Source organism: Malaclemys terrapin, chromosome 8, assembly GCF_027887155.1.
Source record: "Malaclemys terrapin pileata isolate rMalTer1 chromosome 8, rMalTer1.hap1, whole genome shotgun sequence".
Classification (NCBI taxonomy): domain Eukaryota; kingdom Metazoa; phylum Chordata; order Testudines; family Emydidae; genus Malaclemys; species Malaclemys terrapin.
The window spans coordinates 106,402,414-106,422,209 of NC_071512.1; the positions used below are offsets into that span (position 1 = coordinate 106,402,414).

General features: G+C 41.3%; 1 protein-coding gene across 5 annotated transcripts in view; it reads right to left on the reverse strand.

The window, feature by feature from the left end:
* MAST2 (microtubule associated serine/threonine kinase 2) overlaps positions 1–19,796 on the reverse strand; it is a 344,273-nt gene that overhangs the window by 173,011 nt on the left and 151,466 nt on the right. For 4 of the 5 annotated variants that reach the window (XM_054036560.1, XM_054036559.1, XM_054036565.1 and 1 more), the window contains one exon: positions 14,812–14,843. In XM_054036560.1, the coding sequence (XP_053892535.1) occupies positions 14,812–14,843 (32 nt within the window). Of the gene's footprint in view, positions 1–626; positions 928–14,811; positions 14,844–19,796 lie in introns of those variants that run through there. The other variant, XM_054036561.1, reaches the window with a different exon arrangement.

Here is a 19,796-nt window from a genome sequence, read left to right on the forward strand (position 1 = left end):
CCTTCCTCTTCTCCTCCTCCTCTTCCTTCATCATGGACTACGTAGCACAGATTCACTTAGCCTCCATTCTTACATCCATACTCTTTATATACAATTTCTTTCATTTTTAAGATCAAAATAACACTAATAATAACTTGCTCTTACATTGTGCTTCTCATCAGAAGATTTCAAAGTGCTTTACAAAGGATGTAAGTATCAAAATAAAATATGTTCCATAAATTGGTATCCTTAAAATGCCTAGAATTGATTTTAAAAAAATAAATAAGAATGCAAAAAGCATGGAGTATGAAGAGTGTTCAGTTTTACCATAGCAGTTAATGCCATGTACAATACTAAACATATATTAGGTGCCCATTTAAACAACTATTTTTAAAACTATAAAAGATTGCATTTATCTGGCAAAACTTTTACTTCTAATACAGCATTCACTGCAGTTTTGGAAAATAATATTTCCTATGTACAGCCAAATGAAAAGTCTGACACTGATAAAATGCTCCTTCAATAATTAATCCTCTTCTAAGTTAAATTAAGATGACATTTGTTGGCCATGAAAAATTCTGGGTATTTTTCCTGATAGTTTCCATATGCAATGTTAAATTGCTTTTTTTTTTCACAACAGTCCTTACTGGATCCGCAGAGATGGGGCTCCAAGTCTCTGTTGCCTCCGTTTCATCATTGTACTTTCTGATACACTGTTTCTTCTCAGAAGAGGAGGTTTAAAGCCAGAAAGGAGAACCCGCTGTTATCACTCGAGTGCAGAGTACAGAACAATCAATGTAACACAGAGCTCTTCAAATATCCCCAGTGTCACCACAGACTTTATGAATTCAGTAACAGTCCAGATTAATCAGCCAGCTCATGTCAAAATCTAATTATTTTTAAAGAAGTCTTCCACGAGTCTATTTCTAGCATCCATAAACAGGAAATGAAGACCAACAGTATGCAGCAATAGTACTGAGAAGCCAAAGATACAAACTAAACAATCTGATCCGTCATACAGACAGCAATGTACTACTGACATCACTCACACTTAAGAGCACAGCAAATCAGTGGCAAACTTTTTCTGGGCTTCAGACAGCAGTGACACGTTCACTCTCAGTGAATCACAAGAAAAATGCAGAACCACAGAGAGCGATGGCATACAAGAAAAAACTCTGACAGAAATCTCAGATACCAGCTCGAAAATTCATCCTGTGATAGGAATACAGTCATTGCTCCCACCCAGAGCCCCTAGGAAAGTCATGAGCAGTGTAAGAACAGCTGTTCTTTACTGGGGAGGAAACATGCGAACTATCCCATTTTTGGAAATCAAACCATGTAAGAATCTACAGAACTTCCATCTTAAAACATTCATAATGTGTTAATTTGTTAAACTATCAATTTTACTGCACAAGTTAAACATATCAGGAACAAATACATAATGAGGTTATGTTCTAGCTTAGCTATTTCTTCTTCCCTTCTTTATGAACTTCAAAACTACAAGGACAAATTGGCAATAGAACAAACTGTCAAAGGATATTGAGGACACTAAAAAAAATCCAAGGCTACACTATGTCAAGTATCAGGGGGTAGCCGTGTTAGTCTGTATCTACAAAAACAACAAAGAGTCTGGTGGCACCTTAAAGACTAACAGATTTATTTGGGCATAAGCTTTCGTGAGTAAAAACCTCACTTCTATGCATCCGAAGAAGTGAGGTTTTTACTCACGAAAGCTTATGCCCAAATAAATCTGTTAGTCTTTAAGGTGCCACCAGACTCTTTGTTGTTTTTGAAGGCTACACTATGATAATCATCTTTTGTAGCACTCAAGAGGTTCCCTTGCATCCCTTAAATCTCTGAGTCTTGCATTTTAGTTTTTGAATGGTAATTTCTATCATTAGCTCAAATCAAACTCATGCTGTTTGCATGGTTGTCACAAACTACTGTCTGTCTTTCCTGAAATCCATCATCTGCCAAAAGTTAGCTTTCCAAACTAACATTCCACATGAACATCTTGTCCAGATTTTAATTAAAACACTGTGTCTAAGAGATTGTGGTGTATTTTTTTTAAAGAAGTATTTAACATTTTCAAATATGTATAAAACCCACCATTTATGGTTCCTCATTGGCTAGTAGGTCAAATTCAAGGTTATGGTCCTCATCTTTAAAGCCTTCCATGGAAGCAATCCAAGTTACCATACAAATGCCTCTCTCTACAGGCTCACGACCTCCGCTGACAGCTATGTTCCACAGGAACAAGAGAATTGAGACCTTTACGCCCAGCAGATGGAGTTTTCTTGACTACTGGTCCTCAAATCTGGAAGATGTCAGGACTCCCACATACCTCAGCACCGTCAGAGCAAAATGAAAACCCCAGCCACCTTCGCGCAATTAGCACCACCAACAGCAAAAAACAAACAAACAAAAAACCCCAAACAAACCAGAATCCCAGTTCTCTGGTGGAGAGTGAAGGCGAGATCTTTACATGCACACTATATAATAATAATTTTACGATGGTCCTGGTATGAAAATTAGGTAGATTAAATAGTGGCAAATTTTATTAAAAGAAACTGCATACAACATTTTCCCCATTTTTAAAATATTACTAACACACAGATCAATCCTAAAATCCTTCTCATGTACCAATGTCCCCTTTACAAACTATACTTCAAATAATTTCAGCAAGCCCCATATACTACTGGCAATTCTGCTATGGAGCCTCCGTAGGCGCAATGCCACACATTCCAGCTCCTGACTCAACACCTCATCTCAATTTAAGAGCACTAGGTTATTTTTAATCTACTGCTCGGGAGTGTTTCTCTTCTGAGTTGAAGGGAGGAGTATAGTTAGAATGTAAAGTCTCTCTCACCAATTTATAACAAAAATACCACAAACTGAAAAGGCATTATTCTTCTTTATTTCCACATCCAAGATAGTACGGGATGGGAACAGAATGCCACTCCCCTCTTCCTTCTCAGAGCACCATGGGACATTCTTTACCCATTTTCTTCATTTTATATTCCCCACACTTGAGGCATTGTACTGTCATGGCTGCCTTTCTCCTGAGTCAGGGAAAACTGCACATGACTCACCATAGGACTGCCTTGTTGCCAAGAGAGACTGAAGCTGAGTGATATAACGCATTTCTTCCCAGGGATAACTGTACTGTCTCCATAACTTCCGCGCCCTCTGAGCATGAAAGGGGAAAAAGAGAGACCAGAATTCAAACCAAGGTCTCCTGTACAGCAGTGCACAGCCTGCCCACTAAGATACCAGACTCTCCTATTTTTGAGCAATGGTGATGTCTTACCTTATCTATTTGCACTTTGGATATTTGCAATATTAGGGAATATTTGCCCCCACTTAGCTTTGATACTATATTTGCACAAAATTAATAAGTGTGATAACATTAGCAAGGCTCCCCATACTTGCTTATAACCATAACCATGTTAGGTTTAATCTTCACCTAATATATTGACCAAGAGATTTTGTTTTCTCACCTATATGATATCCAAATTATTAGCACAGAAACACAGTATATAATCTTTATTTAATTAAGGTCTTTGTACAAAAGACTAGAATAAATGTGCAAATACTCTTCCCATGCTTGCCTTTATTCTTCAGGCCAGCAAGTCAAAATATTTTCCTTGTTTTCTCCACCTAAAACTTTTGTTTCCTCAGTTTTAAGCATGACGGTTTAGAAAGATTAGAAGTAGAAACAGGTATAGTTTTAAGCTTGGGTTTAGCACGTTCTCTGGAAGCAATTTACTTCTGTGTAATTCCACTGAGAGGAGATTTGGGAGCAAATTTACTAACAATTACTATCACTTATTTAATTCAACACCCCTGGATGGGTCAGTGGCAACAGAGATAGAACCAAGGACAAGATTCCATATCGCAAAGAATTTAGCAGATTCATACATGTCCATACAGTGACTACCCATTAGAGGGGGACAGAGAACCAACCACACTATGTGTATGTGGGTTACACATTTGCTTTTGTCAAATAACATCATGCTGCAGAATGCATTTATTAAAGACCCAAATAAACGTTTGGGTAAGGCAAAAATAGCTATATAAAAAAAGGTGTCTTTGACCACTAAAACAGCTAAAGATCTTTATAATTTATCTACAGTACATACATAAATGCATCATAAATAAAAGTTAATCCTCTTCCGGGAGAGAGGATGGCAACTTCTGTAACTGATGCGCACCGCCTTAGAAAGACAAGGTGGGTGAAGTAATGTCTTTTATTGAACTATCTTCTATTGGGAAGAAGATACGCTTTCGAGTTTACACAGAGATCCTCTCCAGATCTGGAAAAGGTACTCGGACTATGTCAAAACTACAGTTTATGTCACAGAACTTATGTTGCTCTAGGGTTTGAATAAACCCCACTCCCGACCGACATAATTTACACCGACATAAGCACTGGTGTGGACGGCGCTATGTCGGTGTGTGAACTTCTCCCATCAATGTAGCTTCTGCCACTTACAAAGGTGGTTTTATCATGCCAATGGGAGAACTCTCTCCTGTCAGCATAGAGCGTCTTTACCAGACATGCTGCCGTGGTGCAGCTGCATCGCACTGCAACCGTGCTGGACGTGTAAACATGCCCGCAGAGTGTCACACAACCAAATACCAAGTGGAACAGATGGTTTAGCGTAACTAGTTAACCCATATCGTAAGAGACGATTCAAGATGAAGTAGCCAGTTAACCCCTCTGCAGTCATAGGACAAAAAAGGGAAGTTAGCGGGTTACTGATTGTTGTAATAAGCCATAAATCCAATGACTTTGTTAAATCCACAATTTTTAATGTCTAGCAAAGTTACGAATTTAAGCTCCAAGCTTGTCTTTTGAAGGTGTTGTGTGAGTTTCCTTTGAAGATGAAGATAGAGGTCATATATGGAGTAACTGGTTTGTGAAAAGTGTTCACCTACTGATGATATGGTGTTTTTATCTTTTATCATTTTTCTGAGACAAGGTGGGTGAGGTAGTATCTTTTATTGAACCACTTTCTAAGGATAGAGGCAAGCTTTCAAGCTTACACAAAGCTCTTCTTCAAGTCTGAGATGAGTTTGTAGAATGTCTCTTGGAGTTGTTTGGGGAGGGATTTGAAAACACGCAATTTTGAAGATGCAATTTTGGGTTACATTAACAGAGGCATAGCATGCAAGTTAAGGGAGGTGATAGTACCACTCTACTTAGTGCTGGTTAGGCCTGAGCTGGAGTACTGTGTCACTGCTATATATAGGGCCTGTAGTAAGATGAGGCCCTGAAACATAAACCCTTATCAGAGGCCCAGTATGAGGCCTGAGGCCTGAACTAAAGTAATGGTCAAGACTTTGCTAACATAAAGCAAAGTTAAGCTGTGAGCCAGAGGCAGGCCCTGCTCACAGAAGCTGGCAAGGAAATGGCTGATGCTGCAAAAAGAGACATACCTAAAAGGGACTGGACACCAGATATCAGAACATTCGCACACTTGTACATTCCACACACAACAAGGAACAAGCTGACCCATCCCAATGACAGGGCCAAAAGGGTAATATGATGGATAGAGTTGTTTTGTTCAAACCAACATGTACAAGGTGAGAAGCGGCACCTTGCTACGTAGTGGGGTTGTCCCTTGCTGCGTAGAGGACATTTACAGCTACCTTTACATCTGCTATTGTGTGGCCAGGGAGGTTGAAGTGTTCTCCTACAGGTTTTTGTATATTGCCATTCCTGATATCTGACTCCTGACAAATCAACAGAGCCAGACGTGTACCCAGAAGCCTCCTGCTACAAGACAGGCCCAAAAAAGAAACCAACAGAACTCCACTGGCCATCACCTACAGTCCTCAGCTTAAACCTCTCCAATGCATCATCAGTGATCTACAACCCATCCTGGACAATGATCCCTCACTTTCACAGACCTTGGGAGGCAGGCCAGTCCTCGCCCACAGACAACCTGCCAACCTTAAGCATATTCTCACCAGCAACCACGCACCGCACCATAACAACTCTAACTCAGGAGCCAATCCATGCAACAAACCTCGATGCCAACTCTGCCCAGATATCTACACCAGCAACACCATCACAGGACCTAACCAGATCAGCTACAACATCACCGGCTCATTCACCTGCACGTCCACCAATGTTATATATGCCATCATGTGCCAGCAATGCCCCTCTGCTATGTACATTGGCCAAACTGGACAGTCACTATGCAAGAGGATAAATGGACACAAGTCAGATATCAGGAATGGAAATATACAAAAACCTGTAGGAGAACACTTCAACCTCCCTGGCCACACAATAGCAGATGTAAAGGTAGCCATCTTACAGCAAAAAAACTTCGGGGTCCAGACTCTAAAGAGAAACTGCTGAGCTCCAGTTCATTTGCAAATTTGACACCATCAGATCAGGATTAAACAAAGACTGTGAACGGCTATCCAACTACAGAAGCAGTTTCTCCTCCCTTGGTGTTCACACCTCAACTGCTAGCAGAGCCCCTCACCCTCCCTGATTGAACTAACCTCGTTATCTCCATACTAATTTATACCTGCCTCTGGAGATTTCCATTACTTGCATCTGAAGAAGTGAGGTTCTTACCCACGAAAGCTTATGCTCCCAATACTTCTGTTAGTCTTAAAGGTGCCACAGGACCCTCTGTTACGTGTAACTTGTTTGTATCTGTGTATAAGAATGCATCCCTAGGGCAGTGTCTTTGTCCAGCCTAGGGGGCAGTGAAAAGTCCCGCCACTGACTGAGCTGAGTCCATTGTCAGGGAGCACATAAGTACTAGCTAGCCGCACCTCAGCAGCACCTTGGACTTCTATGCCGGGGAGCTAGAGACTGTGTTTCTCTTCGACAATAAACCTGGCCAAAGTGCCTTCGTACCTTACTAAAGTCTGTGGTCATTGGGGGTTCTTTCGGGGTCTGCTGTGACAGCTATCTGCGCAGAGCTGGGGCAGCACACAGAGGGAACACACGCACGCAGCCGATTGATATCAACATTGAACAGAGCAGAGCACCACACCGGTAGTGTCTGACAACAGGGCCCTACCAAATTCACGGTCCATTTTGGTCAATTTCAGTCATAGGATTTTAAAAATCATAAATTTCATGATTTCAGCTATTTAAATCTGAAATGTCATGGTGTTGTAATTGTAGGAGTCCTGATCCAAAAAGGAGTTGGGGGGGGGGGGGGGAGGTCGCAGGTTATTGTAGGGGGGGGTTGCAGTTCTTATTTCTGTGCTGCTGCTGCCAGCAGCGCTGCCTTCAAAGCTGAGCAGCTGGAGAGTGGTGGCTGCTGGCCGGGAGCCCAGCTCTAAAGGTAGGGCCACCTCAGCAGCAGTGCAGCAGCAGTGCAGAAGGAAGGATGGCCTGGTATGGTATTGACACCCTTACTTCTGCACTGCTGCCTGCAGAGCTGGGCCATCAGTCAGCAGCCGCCACTGTCCGGTTGCCCACTCTGAAGCCAGCAACGCAGAAGTAAGGCTGGCATGGTGTGGTATTGCTACCCTTACTTCTGCGCTGCTGCATTGCCTGCAAAGCTGGAGACCTGGCCAACAGCCACCACTCTCTGGCAGCCCAGCTCTGAAATCAGAGCAGAAGTAAGGGTGTCAATACTGTGACCCCTCTAAAATAGCCTTGTGACGCCCCCTGCAACTCCCAACTTGGGTCAGGACTCCTAAATTTGAGAAACGCTGGTCTCCCCCATGAAATCTGAATAGTCTAGGGTAAAAGCATGCAAAAGACCAGATTTCACGGTGGGAGACCAGATTTCATGGCCATAAATTTATTAGGGCCCTAACTATACACACAGGATGTAGAGAAACTGGAAAGGATACAGAGTGAGTGACAAAGATGATCAAAGTGATGGAATGTAAGCCAGATGCACGAAGGCTGAACAAACTGAGTATCTTTAGTTTGGAAAAGAGGGAGATTGCGCAGGGGGAGGGGGGGCAGAGAACATGATGGTGATCTTCAAATACTTTTAAGGCTCCCATTAAAAAGATGAGGAAAAACTGTTTTGTCTTGCCACAGAGAGCAGGACAAAAGGCAATGGGTACATTAAATCTCAGGGAAAACTTCTTAACTGTAAGAACAGTAGGACAATGGAACAAACTTCCTCAGGAAGTCGGGAAAACTCCTTCACTGGAAGTTTCAAAATGAGACTCGATAGCCATCTGTCTTGGAAGGGTTACACACAACAAATCCTGCACCTTGGCAGGAGGTTAAACTAGTTGACCCTTGTGCTCCCTTCTAATCCTTCAATTCACCACAGTTTACCCAGGAACTTAAGGATATCATCAAACGCTTCTCCAAAAAACTCCAAGAGAAACTCTATTAACTCATCTCCCATGAACCCACCCCAGGGACCTTCTACGTGCTTCCCAAAATACACAAACAAGGGAACCCAGGGAGACCCATCACATCTGGTTATGGCACTCGTTCTGAAGGAATATCAGGACTCAGAACCCATCCTTAAACCGCTCACCATACAAAGGGCCAGCTTCCTCCATGACACAACCAACTTCTTCCATAAACACCGCACCATTAACAACCTCCCTCAGAATATTATCTTTGCCACCATGGATGTCACCTCCTGATACACCAACATCCCTCACAATGATGGCACAGCTACCTGCCTCAAATATTTACAAGACAATGGACAACCCTCAGAAATGCATCCCAAATGCATCACCAAATTCATCCATTTCATCCTTACCCATAACAATTTTATATTCAACAACAAACACTTTGTCCAAACCATGAGAACAACCCTGGGTATTAGGATGGCTCCCCAATATGCCAACCTCTTCATGGGCCACCTTGAACAAGAATTTATGGACAAATGCACCATGAAACCAATGATATAGCTGAGATACATCAAGGATATTTTCATCCAGTGGACAGACAACTTAAACTCCCTCATAGATGTCCACCACAACTTCAACAATTTCCACCCATCCATTAAACTCTCTCTGGAACACTCCAACATCAGCATCCATTTCCTAGACACCACAATCAACTTCAACAATCGAACCCTTCAGACAAATATATACAAGAAACCCATGGATCACCACACCTATCTTCATAGATCCAGTAACAACCCCAAACACACCAAGAAATCTGTTATCTACAGCCAGGCACTCAGCTTCCACAGAATATGATCCAAGGAAAAAGTCTGGGATATACACCTTAACACACTCAAAACCACTTTCACTAAACAAGGACAATACACCAGAGAAGATGACCGCATCTTGGAATGGGCCACCCAAATACACCAAGATAACCTGCTTCAATATAGAAATAAAACCCCCTCTGACTGCACACCCCTATTTGTCACCTACCACCCCACACTGGAACCCATACAGGGTATCATCGAACAACTACAACCCATATTCGATGGGGACCTCAACCTGAAAGGAATCTTTTCTGAACCCCCTTTTTCTGACCTTCAAACAATGCCCCAACCTCTCCAAAGACGTCATCAGAATCAACCTGCCCACAGACCAGGACATACTAATTCAAAGCAGCATCAGACCCTGCCGGTACAACAGAAGAAAAACTGCAGACACATCTCCACTGATACAATGATCAACACCCCCACAACACACTTTTCAAGTTCCATGGATCCTACACATGTCTATCACAGCAAGTGATGTACCTCAACCAGAGAGCTAAATGCCCCAACAACAACTATGTGGGTAAAACCAGACTATCACTATGTTCTAGAATGAACTCTCAAAGGAAAATGATAAAAGACAAAAACACCACATCACCTGTGAGTGAACACTTTTCACAAAGTGATCACTCTATATCTGACCTATTAGAGGAAACCTGCATAACACTTTCAAAAAATGAGCCTCAGAGCTTAAATTCATAACTTTGCTAGACTCTGAAAATCATGGTCTTAATAAAGACATTGGATTTATGTCTTATTACAACAATCCGTAACCCTCTAACTCCTGTTTTTGTCCTATGACTAAAGGGGTGTTAATGGTCCACTCCATCTTGAATTGTCCCTTAGAAAGTGCCAACTACTTATACTAAACTATCTGTTCAATCTTGTATTTAGCTATGACACTCTGAATACTTTTCCCAGACCTGAAGAAGAGCTCTGTGGTAAAGTCAGTGAACAAGACATTTAAGCAGGCTTGCTAACAGATAGCACCATGATGCAATCAAAAAGGTAGCCCACCACCTATATTATGGCCTTCTTGCTGGAATATTGAACAATATTTGACCGTTGTCAAATAATAGGCAGTCAACTGGCTTGCCAAGCCTGTATAACTTAATAGAACTAAAGTTGATGATTCAGCACTAAAATGGTTTCAATTATTCCTCTCAAACAGGATCCAGAGAGTGATCATGGGAAAGAGGAGTAGTTATCCAACAATCTTCATATTTGGAATCTTACATGGATCCATCCATCTCCTCACTGCTTCAGCTTTTACACAACTCCACTTGTAGAGATGGTGAGACACCCCAAGCTCCATTGCCAAAAATGTATACTGAAGATATCCAACTCTGTTATGTTCCATAAATGCACCAATGTCAACACAAGGATGTCATAATGCCTACAAGAGATGAGCTTCTGGGTGAAGAACAGCTGGCTAAAACTGAACTTAGATAAGAATGAGGTGATGAGAGTCAGAAGACGAAATGTTTAGACGAACTAGCAGAAAGAACAGTCTCTCACCTTTTAACAAAGGCATCCACTTGTCAATTGGTCTGAAGCCTCCGGGTCCTGTTGAACTCACCGCTAAGCCAAATTGCAATGAGCAAAAAAGAAAAAATGAAAAACAAAAAACTTTACTCCATTTCCAGCTTGTTCGGAAATGTATTCCATTCCTCCTTGATAAAGATCCTTCTATAGCAATCCATACATTCTTCAGAGATCATGGAAATATATTGTAAATTACTGTATATTTCTATACAGTAAGGCTGATGTTAGACGTAATGAAAAGGCTCTAGCTTGCACAGAAGGTGTGACTGCCACCTCAGTGGGAATGGCCATCATGAGCACATCACACCTGCGCTCTACTCCCGTCACTGACTCCAAATCAGATCGCATTGTCCCATGGCTAGGTCATGCCATTGATCCTGACCATCAAAACAATCAGTGGGTCAGATCTCAGCTACATCAGTGACTGTGTCTCCATTTATTACCTGTCAAGACGACTACATTCCGTTGGGACAATGAAGCTTATAAAGCAGAAAATATCTGAAAATAAAGTTCTCCCTCAAGGAGATTCAGGTGTGGGACAAGTTTCAAGAAGAATTTAGAATGATCCTGAGCCTACCCATCTTTAAGGAGCAATGCAAAACCTTCTTTGACATACCATTTCCACCATTACAGGAATCAATTTTTTTTTTAATTATTTTCTGAGCAGAGACTCTTTAAATCAGAGATAGGAGAACAAACAGTAGACTCCATACATCTTGCTATGCAGATTTTATTTATATGGGGAGGACTTCAATACTATGGTACCAACAACTATTGACAACTCTGAGATAAACAGAAATAGATTTTTGAGATCTACAGATCCACAAGGCTCTTTCCACTGAGCCATACAATTCTAATTTGTTGATAAGGGCATTTGGGTATCAATCAGAAATAAATGAAAATCACATCATAGTACTAACTTATTAAACTAAACAAAAGTAAACTAATTCAGAATAGCTAGGTCTGACTGACTGCACTTCCTATAATTCCAGGAAACACAGTAAAATAATTTAGTCAGAGCATCTTTACAAGAAGCATATTGAACACTTTGAAAATCTCTATTCCGCTAAAAATTGAAATCACGTCAGTAGCGGTTATTCTTGCCCTTTGCAGTTTATGGTTTTGCCTTCTATGTACAGAGGCTACTGAAGTTCTCTTCACAGAGGTAATCAAAAAGAAAGGATTGAAGTAACTGGAGAAAAATACTTTACAAACAGTTCAGCAATATCCATAGTTACTAAATAAACCATCATAAACTGTCAGTGCCTAAAGAGCTGACCACTGTGCCGTCTGTTTCTCCTGTTAATACTTATAATAGTTTTATGTTGTACCCATCTCCATACTTGACCAAGAAACAGGAAAAAACTTTGGCATCTTCAACTCCAGATCAAAAATGCTTTGTGCAAAAAATCTGAATTGTTACATTAAGGTAAAGGCTACAGATGAATAACTAATATCAAGTATTTGTTTACTCAATTGTCTCCAAATACTTGTCCAAGTGCTCTTATTCAGTCTCTGTCTTGATTGTTCCCAAATCATATAAGCAATAGTGTTCCTAAAATCTAATACAAATCTAGCTAAGCTGGCCTAAAAAGTATACTGATGGATAATTGATGTATGAGTTCTGTGTTCTGTTTTGTTTTAAATAACTGAGTTTAACACCATCATATGACTTCAACAAAAAGGTTCATTCATGCCTCATTAAAAAAAAGCCTTTTGACCTAGTAATATTGTTCAGCAGTGAATCGTAGGCACTGCACAGCACTTTTCAAACATTGCTCCTTATACAAAGGAGAGATTTTAAAGAATAAAAATTAAAACTCATTCATTACCAAAACCTGAAATCTAAAACAGCTTACAAAAGGTAACCTACGGAACTGACTTTGCTTCTGTGATACGCAAACTTTAGGGCATGGTTATTAGTTAGAAGGCTATGACTTTAAGCTTATTGTAGGTTTAACTGGCACTCTCGCTTGTTCTTTATATAATCCAGCCACTATGCAGTTTTATTCTACCACGTACCAGACCACAGAAAACTAAACCTAGCAACAGTTAAATTCTCTCAGAGATTATCACTTAAACAGTCTCCTAAAACTCTGCAAACCTAACAAGAGATGTTAAAATGAATAACTGGCTTGTTTTAAGAAACCTGCTTTTTCCAGTTTGCTATTTTATGTTTTGTGGCAATACTTCTATGGTCTTGATTTCACAATAACAAAAACCTGCAGGGATTGGTAATGAGAAGCTAGATTTTTCACATCTACACTGTCCACACAGCAGTGACTAATTGTTTTTCCCATCAGTGACTTGTGTGGAATTAGTTTATTAAATCTCAGTACAAGCCCCACTGGACATTTTATTCGGAGTACAAAGGTTGGGACTGGAAGCAACGGGGACCACTGTTGGCAGTCTCAACAAAAAAGGCAAGCTCTGTCTACCCCATGAATGCTGAACTCCCCACTCACTCCTGTAAGTTTTCTTCGTGTCAGGGTTGAGCCATACTGGCTAAGCAACTGAGCAGGCTTGCACTACCACTGGCTGTCCTCCACCTCTTAAAGAGGACAAAGGACCCTAGACTCCAATGTGGCCAACATGGCACCTTTCAAAAACACTATAACAGCACATGAAAAATGTTAATGAAAAAAAATATCTGTCTCTGATAGTTCTGTGTGGATTTGACAGTTGAGAATATGCATGTATTTTTGTTGAATCAAGCCTTATGTACTCCTAGGGGAATTCTGCGCCACTGCACATGTGCAGAATTTATGTCCTCCGCAGATTTCTTTGCTTCCCCGCAGAAAAATGACTTTCTGATGGGGAAGCAAAGGGAAACCACAAGAGTGGTCATGCGACCCTCCCCAGCAGTATGTTTCGGGTGCCCAGGGCAGCCAGCAGAGAGGTAAATCACTGTGGGGCAGGAGGCAGAACTGGGGAAGACCCAGGTGATGGCTCCTACCCTCTGCCGGGCTCAGCTGCTAGACCGGGCTGGGCTGCAGAGGACGGGACTACTTCTTCCACTGCACAGCATCCGGGGCAGGTACAGACCCAACCACATATTTCTCCCCCGGCTGCAGGAAGCTTTGCAAACTCCCCCACTTCCTGCACCCATCACACCTCAGCTCAGGGGGGAAGGATCCCTGTACAGGAAGCTGCTCCCCCATCCACCCAACCCCTGTGCATCCAGACAAGTTCATACTCACCCCCCCTGCACTCAGAACCCCCAGATAAGCTCCACTCCCCCTGCACCTGGACAACCCCAATGAGCCCCCGGCACCCAGATCCCTGCCCCACCAAGCCCCAACCAGTTGCACCTGGATCCCCACCCCATCTGGACCCCCCCACCAACCCTCCATACCCAGACCACCCTGCCGAGCTCTATCCCCCCCACATCCAGACACACACACCGCTGAGCCCCAACCACCTTCACCTGGACCCCGCTGCAGAGACCCACTACCAGTGCACCCAGAACCCCCAACAAGCCCCTATGCATACAGATCCCCTCCACATCCAGATCCCCCACTGAGCAGCCTGCACCCAGATTGTCCCACACAGAACCCTCTCAAACCACACACGGATCCCCCAACACTAAGCCTCTTCATACTTGGATCTCGCATTGCTGAGCCTACCTGATACACCTAGCACAGAGGGGCAGGGCGCTGGTCTGTTTCTGGGGCAGGCCCCATCCTTTGCACTCTGTCAGGGTTGAGTGCAGCCTCACCGCTGAGTCTGTGTCAGGGAGGGGGAGGGAGGGAGGGAAAGCTGCACAGTGATCTCCCACCTCTGTGCGGCCAGTGGCCCATGCCTAGGGTGACCAGACAGCAAATGTGAAAAATCAGGACGGGGGTGTGGGGTAATAGGAGTCTATATAAGAAAAAGACCCAAAAATCGGGACTGTCCCTATAAAATTGGGACATCTGGTCACCCTACCTGTGCTCCCCAATGCCATGCTGGAGCCTCCACATTTATTTGACACACAAAATTTGCAGAATGTTGCAGCATTTTAAAATATTGTGTGCAGATTTTTTTTTTTGCATAGAATTTTTAATTTTTTTGCACAGAATGCTCTCAGGAGCACTTATGGCAGTAATGGATGAAAAGTAATTATACTCACAAGCTTCCTCTTCTAGGGAGACTGAGTTCCTTCTGGAAAAAATACAAACAAAACATTAGAAAATTAATGAAGAAAGATCTTAAATTAACTTCTTGTTTATCTAATCTTTACAAATAAAATATTAAGAGCTAGATTTTCAAAGATGTGTTCAAAAGATGCCAGCACTCCTAATTTGTTACCACATATATTATCATTGCATGCATAATATGGTATTTGCACCAGTTTATAGCCAACTGAGCATTCAACTGGCCAGGTATGCACACAAATACTTGCTTTGTCTGCACAATTATGATATTTATAGTCACAAATTAGAAGCATACAATTGTATATAAACGTACTAACCATCTTTGAAATTAATTCTATTCTGTCCTACACAGTTCATCACTCTAGTATCTGAGTGCCTTCCCATAGTGCATCAAGCAACATAACATCTGTCATGTGTTTGTTCGCCTACCGTCTCCCCAGGGGCTAAGTGTGTGCAGTGGTGTTTTGTCTTGGATTTTTTTTTTTTTAATATACAGATACTGCTATATGTTTGAGAAGAGAAAATCAAAGAAATGCAGCGTGCACTTAGAATCAGCACATTTCACCATTAACTGTAAAGATTAAAAGACATGGAAATAGATAAATATTTTTTGAACTTCCATCTCAGGTTAGCACATTTCTCTCTCTCTTTTTGAAAACATTTTACACTGCTGCATTTTTAATATTTCACCACTAGATGGGGGTATCATCCTACTCAGAGTCCACCTTCAACAAGGCACACAAGAAATAAGTCAAACAGTAAAGTTAAAGAGCCACACGTGTATTTTTAGGGAAGTTTTTTTTTAATAATTCTACTACTCTGTATTTTTAATAGGACAATGTGAAGATAAATATCACATTTAAAGCAATTAAAATTTAATGATGTTATTAATACGATCAAATGCAATTTATTCTAACTGACCCTAATATAAATCTTTAATTTACTTTTTACCATTTACAATTATTACAGCTAGAGCCAGCATATTTTCTGTTTCAATGCTACTGAGGCCCAGCGTTAGCAATGCAGGTAAACGGGATTTAGAATCTTAAATTTGTGCTCAAATGTCACTCCTCTCAGCTGCATATTTTGTTTCTCAGTCGCTTTTTTGTTTTTCACTCAGTATGGACAGTTTAACTAGAATGGTCAGTTTTATTTTCTGATTTTCATATACTGGCAAACAGTTGTGCTTTGTTTCCCCATTACAGAGGAAAGTTTATATAAAAAAAAAGACATTAAAAAACCCCTATGCAAACACATTCACAAGATGTTTTTTAGTTAAGGACTAAATTTTGGGTTTAAATGATTGAAATGCTACTTTAAATTACATATAGTTGCATTTTTAAAAATAATAAATTGCATATTAGTCAACATTTTTAAGGTCACTGAAAAGTTTCTAGCTAGTAGTTTGACGCTAATAATTTCCTCAATATAAATCAAGCATGATTTCCCACTGACTCTACACCTTGAAATTTCAATGCCGCTTGCACAGTTCCACAGCTCTAATTGTACTGAGTAAATTCAGGTACCAACCATCACAAGCCTGAGAACTTACTGCATCATGGAATACATCCCTGTCACCATACAAACTGTCAAAAGCTAATCAAAACATTTCAAGTGTATAAAGCAATCTATCACTACCACCTAACTCGTCAAACATATTGCATTCTAAAGGGATTTCCTTCTTTCTTACTCCTTTAAAAGATAAGAACCTTTATCTGAAAGTTTTACATATGACACAAAGCTTTTTGGCCATTGTCTTTGAATACTTTATAAGCATATGCATCATGTAAATAATGGAATATAGGGGGTCTTTATGAAAGTGGATTTCAACTTTAATTGTAGTGTCCAAGTGAAACATATATGGTACATTTTATTTTAAAAGAGTTTTCATCCACTGGAACTACACACTGTAAGGATGCAACAACCTTTTCTATTTGTACACAAGTTCACTTCCCAATACTGCCAATCTTAAACATTCAAAAATCATGAATCAGACTCAAAAATCCACCACATTCACTTAAAATGAGACTTAAAAAAAAAATTGGGGTCCTTTTTCTTTGCCTTCTTGGTTTTGCGCCTTTAGGGTCTGCAAGCTTTTTTCTATACAACCATAAGGACTTGAGATATGTGTTTTGGGTTTTTTTTTTTAAATAAAACTGAGATTTCCGTGCTCTAGTACGAAACAAGAAGCTGGGGCTTTAAGAAAAAGATGAAATATGAGACTCGTGACACAAGAATGAGAGCTGACAACACTGCCTCCTGTCCTGTATAGCACAGTTTTATGTTTGTAATATTAGCTTTAAGGGGCAAGGCACCTCAAAGTCATTTATGTTTAAAGGGATAGGTGACAACTCTGTGGGTGCTCAAAAAAAATTGTGGGTGCTCAGCACCGATAGATCAGCGCCTCCCCCTCCAGCCCCACAGTGTCTCCTGCCCGCCGGCGGCCCCACCAATCAGCTCCTCCCCGTCCCTTCCAGCGCCTCCTGTCCACTGCTGATCAGCTGTTCAGAGAGAGAGAGGACGGAGGACAGGAAGAGGCAGGGGAGGGGGTGGAGTGGGGACAGGAAAAGGCAGGGCAGGTGTGGGGGCTTGAGGGAAGGGTGGAGCATCCCCTGAAAACTGAGGAAGTTGACACCTATGTTTAAAGGGTTACGTTTGTTTTTATTCTCATTTGTACCTGTGAGAGTAACTTTTCGTTATCCAGGAAAACAACATTTTTCTTAATCCATAATCCACTGTCTGAATTTGGAAATTAACACATTTTATTTTAGAAAAACATATGGTATATTACATGTGATCTCAGTGGAACTCAATCAAATATGCCATGACTGAATTACACTCTATCCCTATAGTATTCACATTCATTCTGTGATTGCACCTCAATGAATATACTGCAATTAGAGCATCAATATACAATACAGTTTTTGACATTCAACACCTCTAAGGCCTTGACTACAATAGGGCGAGTAATCACTGGTACAGCAATCAGTTTTTATATCCATTGTTCCACTAGGTCCCACCTCATATTACCCTCCTGAAATGTCCCTTCATTCCTACTTTGCAGACCCTCAGACGGCAATCCACCTGAAACTACAATCTTCTGTGCCCATTCAATGGTATCCTCCTTCCCCAGCCATGTCCCCTGACCCCCCAACCATTGCTCCCCCGCTTAAGTGACTGAATCAGGAACAGCAGACCTGGTAGCTGCCCAGCCTTGCCCCTTTCCGCCCCCCAACAGGTTTTGAAGGGGCTAACGCAAGGGGAGTGGAGCTGGAAGCTCAACAACTGTGAGCAGCAGCACCGCCAGCTCTGCTCCTCCTGCTGCCGCTTCAACCAGTGCGCCATCAGCAATCCCCTGTCTGCAGAGTGATCGAGCCAGAACCGGGGCTAGAGGGAGGAAGGGTTACTGGAGAAGGGAACAGCATATGTGGGGAACATGGCTGGTGCAGAGGGGAATAGTGTGGGGGGCAGAAACTGAAGTCTCAGCTGATGATCCACAGCAGGACAGCCATCTGAGACTTGCATTTCAGGAGCAGGAGTGCAGACATTTCAGGGGGCACTGCACAAAGGGGCAGGGCAGGGAATAAGAAGGTGCAAAAGGAGTGGGGTCGTAGTTGGTGAACTAAGGAGCTTTCATTGGTTGAGGAAACTGGAATGTCCATACTGGCACTCAGCTGATTGGATCTTTACACCTACAAGTTACCAGGGTAACTTCAATCACACAAAGTACTTATATGTGGACTTAAGGCGCATTTCAATCAATCACTTAAAGTACATTGCACTCGACTGACATTTCAAGTATAGACAAAATGGTAGAGCCTGACAATACTTCATGGAGATTTGTAGTTACTTATTTCCCATAAATCGGGATCAGAACTTGGATATTTTTGTAGCCCAGCTAAGGGAAGCAAGTTTCAGTATGTTAATTATGAAGGAAGTGTTGGTGACTAGAATTACTTTACCATGCTAATCCTGCCAAACATCACACAAAGAGAACTTGGCAATACATATCTGTGCATTCTTGAAACAGAGTTCATATTTCAAATGGCAAGATGATTAATATAACACTGCCATGCTATGACCACCAAATCTGACCTGGTATTTAGCTTTGGGTATAGTAATTCTTTCATTGTTCCACGACTCAATAAATCCTCTGAGTAACTGTGCTAATTATGTAAAATGTTTTCTTCCATATAAGACCTAACCCCAATTTAGAGTGAAACATCAAAGAATAGCAGATTCCATGCACAATCTGAAGTATCTGTCTCTTTGAGCACTTTAACTGTCAATACATAGATATATTATCCTGATTACCTCAGCCCAGCTCTGAGCCACCTGCTCTCAAGGTCGGTAATATAATCCTCTAAATGCATGTTTATTTTCAGTATCCTCTTACAAAAATGACAGACTGTCAATTTGTCTAGTTTTATTTCTCAAACTTTTTTCCACAGATGAAACCCACCAACAATTAGCATAAAGGATAAAGTCAAGTCCTGATGCAGTCAAATAACATGACCGACAACTGAGGTCTTCTTCAACATGTTACCTCGGAAAATTGAATTACTGAGGACAGAACCATTCTGGAATCATCCCTTTCAATTAACTTATGTTCTCAAAAATGTGATTCATCAGGCTGTATCTTTACATACAGAGGAAAATGCCATTACATTAATTATCTGTTTTATTGAAAAGTAATAAAATTAACTTAGGGATTGTTTAGCAAAACTAATTTTTTAACTTAATAATCACAGAAGAAGGGTGCAGTGTTTTAGTCATGTTAGGAGTAGGTGATACATCACACTGTCTTCCTCTAATCACTCTTTATAAAAGCACCACAGAGAGATATTTCATCATCACTTTCTCTCAATATTGCAATTCGTCCTTGAATGTGTAGCTGCACATATGGCACATACCCACAGGCAAAGCGGGATGCTAAAATGTGCTCTTAATGCACCATACT